Raw genomic sequence first — 8,752 nt, 5'->3', positions numbered from 1 at the left:
CTTTTGCATTCTTCCTTTTTGATGCTTTCCCAGGCTTTCACTGCAGCCTCTTTCAGTTGTTGTTTGTTTTGTGGGGTTCCTCCCTTCAGTCTCCTCTTAAGCAGGTAAAATGCATGCTCTATAGGGTTTAAGTCTGGAGATTGACTTGGCCAGTCTAATACCTTCCATTTCTTGCCCCTGATGAACTCCTTTGTTGTTTTGGCAGTGTGTTTTGGGTCGTTATCTTGCTGCATGATGAAGGCTCTGCCAATCAGTTTGGTTGCATCTTTCCTTAAATTGGCAGACAAAATGTTTCTGTAGACTTCCGAGTTCATTTTGCTGCTGCCATCATGTGTTACATCCTCAATGAAGATTAATGAGCCCGTCCCAGAAGAAGCCATGCAAGCCCAAGCCATGACATTACCTCCACCGTGTTTCACAGATGAGCTTGTGTGTTTGGGATCATGAGCAGTTCCTTTCTTTCTCCAAACTTTAGCCTTTCCATCACTTTGGTAAAAGTTAATCTTTGTCTCATCAGTCCATAAAACTTTGTCCCAGAATTTTTGAGGTTCATCTCTGTACTTTTTGGCAAATTCCAGCCTGGCCTTCCTATTCTTCTTGCTAATGAGTGGTTTGCATCTTCTGGTGTAGCCCTTGTACTTTTGTTCATGAAGTCTTCTGCGAACAGTAGATAGTGATACCTTCACTCCTGCCATCTGGAGGTTGTTGCTGATCTCACTAACAGTTGTTTTAGGGTCTTTCTTTACAGCTCTCACAATGTTTCTGTCATCAACTGCTGATGTTTTCCTTGGTCTACCTGTTCGAAGTCTGTTACTTAGTACACCAGTAGTTTTCTTCTTCTTCAGGACATTCCAAATGGTTGTACTGGCTATGGCCAATGTTTCTGCAATGGCTCTGATTGATTTTCCATCTTCTCTAAGACTCACAATTGCTTGTTTTTCACCCAAAGACAGCGCTCTGGTTTTCATGTTGTTTTCACCTCTGAATACAGTCTGCATAGACAAAACCTATCTTACCCAATCTGAACCTGAGTGTAGACATTCAGTGGTATTTATTGATTGAATAATGTATGTAATAGGACACACCTGGGCAACAAAACACACCTGTCAGTCACATGTTCCAATACTTTTGCTCACGTGACAAATGGGTGGGTTCGAACAAAAAGGTGATATTTTCTAATTTGTGCATCAGATCCTGATGTAAATACCTGGAAATAAAAGCTGAAACGTTGATCTCTGGTTTCACATTCCTCGTTTGATGTCAAGCCCAAATGTTTTCAGTCTACAGCAAAAATAAAGGAATTGGCCTCACTGTTCCAATACTTTTGGAGGGCACTGTACGTGTGCGTGTCTTTGTGAGTGATCAAGCGTGTGTGCGTTGATGTATCATTAAATATTTGTTTAGTTCGAACTGTCTTGCTGGTTTGCCTAAAGCCCAGGTGTGCCTTCATTGATGAGATTTAATAACAACCATCTCCAAGCTAATCAGGAATGTCTTCCTACCAATCTGCAAACACACAGCTGTCTCCTCTCAAACCTGTTACTCCCCACATTGTCTGTCTCTCTCTCGCTCTCCTAGTGTGTGTCTCCCTCTCTTACCCTCTCTCTCTCTCCCTCATTCTACAAGTGTGATCGTCTAGTCTGTGAGAAATAGTGGTTGTGGATTCTTTTCTGGCAACAATTGTTTTTGCGGCGCCATTTACTGCGTTTGTTTTCCCTTGTTCCATTTCTCTCTCTCTCTTCTTTGTCTTCGTTCCTCTGAAAGCATGTCTTTCAGCGATAAGAAAATATTATCCTCAATTGCTGGTTGGACATTTGAAAGATCTCATTGTCTTCCTGAGAATCTTTTAATATTGGCATCTTCCACCTAGTAGAAGTAACTCTACCTAACAAAGTGTTCAGTCATTATGTTGAAACACTGGCGGTAGACAGAAAAAAAGATGGTGTTTTGTAAGTGTGTAGAGCTAATAAATAAAAAATGAGAATACAACAGATTTAAATTGGAAGCCTGTTTGGCAAAGTGACAAGTGCCCGCTTCTAACAATGGTTGTCACATTTCAGGAATCAGCTCATTGCTCTCTGTCCTCACTTCTTTTTACCCTCATCTGCATTCTGTCAGTATTTCCGTTTCCAAAAGTACTTTAAGTCCCCCCTTCTGTTTTGCTTTCCTCATTACATATGCATCATTATGTCATTTTGTGCTGTTAATAGACAGATATCCATGGATACATGTGCTCGCAGTGTGTGAGTGTGTGTGTGTCTGTGTGTATGTGTGTGTATTGGGGAGGTAATTGGACTGTGGAGCACAGAGTACAGAGAGGCATGACTGCCTATTGGGGCTACCCGTGGGGTATAGCTGTCAGTCAAACAGGTTTCATCACTGTTGCCATGAGGTGATCCCTGCGCTCGATTCTTTTTTCTCTGTTCTCTGACTGTCTGTCCTCTTCATCCTCGTCTCTTCCTCCCTCTCACCTTCCTGTCTTCATCCCTCACACCCTACTCCACACTTCCACCTTCACTGTTTCCATCTCCTCTCCGTGCTTCCTGTTGATGCCACAGGAGGGGTGGGGTGGGGTGTGTGTGGGGGTCTTTTAGTCAGTCTTTGTTGATTCCACTCCTTGTTTCTCTGTAATGATTGATGTCGCTGATGGGAGTCACAATGCTCATGTTTTTAAATGAAACACTGCCTTCCCTATCCTGGAATTTCAAGCTGCTCTACACTTGGCTGGATCTGCCTGGTTAAAAAGTTTACAATGGTAATGCCCAGGAGTGTTTTGAAGTATAGGGCGCCAGGCTGCAGGTGTAAAAATCTGTTATTCTGTATGTCGTTTTAACTATTGTGAAAATAAAATCATTAACACATTAAGTCATTTCTTATTTATTTGTTATCAATGAGATTATATTTAGCAATCATTTAGCGATCTCGGATAGGGTGCCAGATTGTTTGGAAACACCCCTGGTAATGCCTGGAGTTAAGTGAGTGTTTGTATCCATGAGCCCTGACCAGCCAGTTACAGTACATCTGCCAATTGTTCGCTCAGTGTGACCGGAAGAACTGAAGTAGTAATATGTAGTTATCATTCAGGAATCCTATTGACTTATCAGTTTGTTCGTTTTTTGACAACAAGTCAAATTAATGGCTAAATCAGTAAACCAATTGGCCATCATTCATGTCCAACCACCTACAGTGCCCTCCAAAAGTATTGGAACAGTGAGGCGAATTCCTTTATTTTTGCTGTAGACTGAAAACATTTGGGCTTGACATCAAATAATGAACGTGAGACCAGAGATCAACGTTTCAGCTTTTATTTCCAGGTATTTACATCAGGATCTGATGCACAACTAAGAAAATATCACATTTTGTTTGAATCCACCCATTTGTCATGTGAGCAAAAGTATTGGAACAGATATACTTAAAACATATTTAAGTGAATAAGACTTAATATTTAGTTGCAAATCCTTTGCTTTCAATAACTGCAGCAAGTCTGTGACCCATTGACGTCACCAAACTTTTGCATTCTTCCTTTTTGATGCTTTCCCAGGCTTTCACTGCAGCCTCTTTCAGTTGTTGTTTGTTTTGTGGGGTTCCTCCCCTCAGTCTCCTCTTAAGCAGGTAAAATGCATGCTCTATAGGGTTTAAGTCTGGAGATTGACTTGGCCAGTCTAATACCTTCCATTTCTTGCCCCTGATGAACTCCTTTGTTGTTTTGGCAGTGTGTTTTGGGTCGTTATCTTGCTGCATGATGAAGGCTCTGCCAATCAGTTTGGTTGCATCTTTCCTTAAATTGGCAGACAAAATGTTTCTGTAGACTTCCGAGTTCATTTTGCTGCTGCCATCATGTGTTACATCCTCAATGAAGATTAATGAGCCCGTCCCAGAAGAAGCCATGCAAGCCCAAGCCATGACATTACCTCCACCGTGTTTCACAGATGAGCTTGTGTGTTTGGGATCATGAGCAGTTCCTTTCTTTCTCCAAACTTTAGCCTTTCCATCACTTCGGTAAAAGTTAATCTTTGTCTCATCAGTCCATAAAACTTTGTCCCAGAATTTTGGAGGTTCATCTCTGTACTTTTTGGCAAATTCCAGCCTGGCCTTCCTATTCTTCTTGCTAATGAGTGGTTTGCATCTTCTGGTGTAGCCCTTGTACTTTTGTTCATGAAGTCTTCTGCGAACAGTAGATAGTGATACCTTCACTCCTGCCATCTGGAGGTTGTTGCTGATCTCACTAACAGTTGTTTTAGGGTCTTTCTTTACAGCTCTCACAATGTTTCTGTCATCAACTGCTGATGTTTTCCTTGGTCTACCTGTTCGACGTCTGTTACTTAGTACACCAGTAGTTTTCTTCTTCTTCAGGACATTCCAAATGGTTGTACTGGCTATGGCCAATGTTTCTGCAATGGCTCTGATTGATTTTCCATCTTCTCTAAGACTCACAATTGCTTGTTTTTCACCCAAAGACAGCGCTCTGGTTTTCATGTTGTTTTCACCTCTGAATACAGTCTGCATAGACAAAACCTATCTTACCCAATCTGAACCTGAGTGTAGACATTCAGTGGTATTTATTGATTGAATAATGTATGTAATAGGACACACCTGGGCAACAAAACACACCTGTCAGTCACATGTTCCAATACTTTTGCTCACGTGACAAATGGGTGGGTTCGAACAAAAAGGTGATATTTTCTAATTTGTGCATCAGATCCTGATGTAAATACCTGGAAATAAAAGCTGAAACGTTGATCTCTGGTTTCACATTCATCGTTTGATGTCAAGCCCAAATGTTTTCAGTCTACAGCAAAAATAAAGGAATTGGCCTCATTGTTCCAATACTTTTGGAGGGCACTGTAGCTGTCTGGAGTGTAGGAATGGTAGAGTTGCCTGGACAACATAGGCTGTTAAGCTGGATTGTCAGTGCTCCATATTACCACAGCAACACACCCAGATTTCCAACCTGCTTTCTTTGTCTGTCTCCCACTCATCACCATCTATAGCGTCTCCCACAAGGTGCCATCTCTCTGGAACGACATGAAAGTGCCAGTACATGAACCTGCTTCCTCGCAAACCTCTCAAACTTAGCAGCTGAGAATACCCTCCAGCTAAATGAGTTACAGTTCCTCCATGTCAAATATAATTTGGTTGTTTCCCAGACTGTTGTATTAAAGATGAGAAGAAAACAGTTCACATAACAGTTAGGTATGCATGGATTACAATTTTAAGAACACCTGGAATGCTTATTCATTCATTTTTGTGTTGCATAATTCATGTATGGCTGTATTTAGACCTACTGTCTAGCATGCTGCGTGTTCTGCATCTGACTGTGTTGGAGAAGATGAAGAGCATTCCTCACATGTTGACTGTCTCAACAAAGTTTTTAAGCAATTATTTTATCAGACATTCTTTCAGAGTAAGTAATTTACTCAAAGAAGTACCTTCACACAATGAAATATGCTTCATTTATCTGAAACATGACAGTGGAATGTCAAAGTTATGTCTAACACTCAAGGCTCCACCAACCGCTAATTAAAAAAAGCCAGGCACTAGTCCAGGTTTGAACTCATGCAATGTGGCTCAAAACTTTGCCATACAGTATGTGAAAAAAGCGAATTACATTGACGGCCACATTTTTAATTGTACACATAACTGGAAAAGTTGCTTGGTATTACCTGGACTGCTGGACACAACATCAAAGTATGTGGATCCACTACTACAAACTGACAAGGTTTAATATCAAAGAAAAGTATCCAACCAGTGAGCGGTCCCTCTCATGCCTGAGGTAATGGGATTTGCCCTTCCATTTGATATGCCATTTGAAGATTGCCACTTGTTCATCTTTTATATTCCAGCTGGGTGATAATCTGGTTGGAGGAGAGAGAACACCGTAACCAACAGCCATGAATGCTCACTACAGACCAACAATGATAGATGCAACCAATTTAAATGTTGGACATACTGCAGAGTTCCATGTTCTGGTCCAAAACTTACAACCCTACAGAGCCAAAGATATGGGCATTAATTTCTGCAATGTCACCTTGAAGCTAATGCAATCCTTTCCGCCTTGAATATTAAACTGGAAACATCTTAATTCTTGATAGATATCCAGTTATGTGGGATGCGTGAGGGCAATGCTGAATGCTGAAGTGCCACCGTCAATATGACTCTGTCTGTGGTGTGGCGGGTCCATCAGCTCCTGACTTGCTTGTTGTCAACAGCTGTGCACCTGTCATTGGGTCTGTGTTCTGGCTCAGTGACCGCAGAGTGGAATTACAAGGCAACACATGGACAGCATAATGAAAAAGACCTGGTAGCTGTGTAGTGACCTTCCATCTGTTGTGTGTCATCCTACCGCAACGTCACAGTACAGGTAAGACCTGAACAGTGTATTAATGCACATAACACAGATAATTAGCATTTTCGAGAGGCAAAAGTAGCTTTCAGACCTATTATAAACCTATGAATTATTGGCCCATTAGAAAGTAATGTATTTTCAAGCAGAACACTTTGTTACAGGGTAGGAGCTTGTATCATTTATCATTATATTATTGAATGCAAAATGTAAGTACCTGTTCCCGAGGTTCAAGAGTTTTGTCCTACAAACATTTAAGCCCACTGTGAAACTAATAATATTATCCTAATTTTGCCTCCTGTGTCCCTACGGGTGTCATTTTGGCAAAAGCTCTGCTTGTAGTATTATTTAGCAAACCAGTGATCTTCAATCATGGAGTGGTTATTTCAGAACCATCTGGGGGTTCTTAAGCAATGCCACATAATTGCCTATGGGGCAATTTATCAGGCAATTATCCATAATTACACCACTAGTCACCTACTAGATATATCAAAGACTCCCTCAAATGCAGGGAGGATCTGTCCTTACTATTGTTCTTGAATGTCACGGTGGAAGCATAATAAGGTGCTCAATAAATTGTATTGACAAATATTGACAAATCTTTTATTGCACTGTGTGGACAATAAATGGTTCAATATCTAACCCGAAAAAATCAATGTTGTGTTCTTATACACATTTTATTTGCCCTTGGACTAATACTGTAATTCAACAAATACTGTGCTTGCAAAGTAGATGGCTTTTCTAATTAGGAATGCTTAGAAGCACATCTATGAAATACAAATATATAGCCTGTACAATGGGTACGTTGCCAAGATATAAAATAAATAATATAGTAATAATAATAATAATTCATTTAATTTATAACACTCTACATTCTTAATCTCAGAGTGCCACAGTACATAGTAAAAATATAGTTAAAAACAAACTATAATAACTATAGTATGACACTTGTTACCTTTTTATCTAGTCAGGCTTGTCTATAAGAAACCATTACACTTGTACACCAATGCCATGGCCCTGCTTAGTTGCACACATCTTCAGTTTGACCTGGGATGGCATAGCCGTCGTTGTGACTGGACGTGAAGGGCATCATATCTAAGGATATCTCTGCTTCACACTCGAATTGAAGTATGGCAGGGAGGTGAAGGTTTCTTTGGTTCCGTGAAACACCGGAGAGGACTGAGACTTTGTCGAACGGCATGTCCAAATCCTCCCCATTGTGAGTGACAATGATGGGGCGCTGAGCCGTGGTGACGGTTGCGTCTTTCTGGAGTGTGGTGTCATGGTGGTACGATACTAACTCGTTGCTGAAGTCAACAGCCTCGACCGTAGACGTAGAACAATACCTATTACAACCAAGAATCGTCGAAAACGCTTTCCTGAAATCAGCATTGAAAGCGTAAATCACTGGGTTCAAAGACGAATTGGCCCACCCGAACCAGACGAAAATGTTAAAGGTGGTGTTGCTAACGCACAGCGGGTCCCCAAGTTTGTTCATATCACAGAAAGGTACCATGCAATTCAGAACAAAAAATGGCAACCAACAAAACACAAACACTCCCATTATGATAGAAAGTGTTTTTAAAACTTTGGTTTCTTTTTTGAACGACGTTTTTAATGAGTTTTCGTCATTAGTGTGTTGCTGGTTCTGCGCGTGTTCCACCGCCCTCTCCAAAGAGGATATCCGTCGAATCTGGGTCTGCGCAATTCTGTAAATGCGTGTGTACGTTCCCACCATGATCACCACGGGGATGTAAAAACTTATTAGTGAAGAGGATATAGCATACGTCCTGTTCAGGCTTGCGTTGCACTCTTCCATCTTATCTGGGTTGTCCTGCGTTGAGTTTTCTGCCTCTGCCTTGTGCCAGTTCAATTGAACTGGAATGAATGAAATCAAAATAGACAGCGTCCAGGCCACCCCAATCATCACGAAAGCGAATCTTTGGGTCATTTTACGCTCGTATCTGAATGGACTGGATATTGCCCAGTATCTGTCCATACTGATGATACAAAGGTTGAGGATGGAGGCGGTGGAGCACATGATGTCGAAAGCTATCCAGGTGTCACAGAAAGCACCAAAAAGCCAGTAGCCTGCCACTTCCGACACCGCCTTCCAAGGCATTACCAGGACGGCCACGAACAGGTCAGACACCGCAAGTGAAATGACAAATGAGTTGGTCACTTTAGACCTCAGGTGTCGAAATTTGATGACCGCAGCACACACGAGTGTGTTCCCCAAAAGCGTGGAAACAATCAAAATGAAGAGGACGCACCCGGTAAGCGCACGGACGCTGGTTCCGCCACCTGTATTATTCCTTTCATCGCCAGAGGGATGAATTTGGTTGTGGTTGTAGAACTTCTCCATTGGCATTACTTTGTCATTTTCCTTGTGCACGGTTCAAAATGTTC

General features: G+C 41.5%; 1 protein-coding gene across 1 annotated transcript; it reads right to left on the bottom strand.

Moving 5' to 3' along the window:
- Nucleotides 1-7,364: 7,364 nt before the first annotated feature.
- On the bottom strand, nt 7,365-8,480 carry drd6b (dopamine receptor D6b). Its single transcript, XM_047032697.1, has one exon. It carries the CDS (start codon nt 8,463-8,465, stop codon nt 7,365-7,367), a length of 1,101 nt encoding a protein of 366 aa, XP_046888653.1. The 5' UTR covers nt 8,466-8,480.
- Nucleotides 8,481-8,752: the final 272 nt, after the last annotated feature.

Source organism: Hypomesus transpacificus, chromosome 13 (assembly GCF_021917145.1).
Source record: "Hypomesus transpacificus isolate Combined female chromosome 13, fHypTra1, whole genome shotgun sequence".
Lineage (NCBI taxonomy): Eukaryota > Metazoa > Chordata > Actinopteri > Osmeriformes > Osmeridae > Hypomesus > Hypomesus transpacificus.
This window is presented reverse-complemented; position numbering and strand designations above follow the sequence as displayed.

Excerpts from the sequence above, each read along its gene's own strand:
- drd6b (XM_047032697.1), bottom strand. The coding sequence starts at position 8,465 with ATGCCTTGGAAGGCGGTGTCGGAAGTGGCAGGCTACTGGCTTTTTGGT.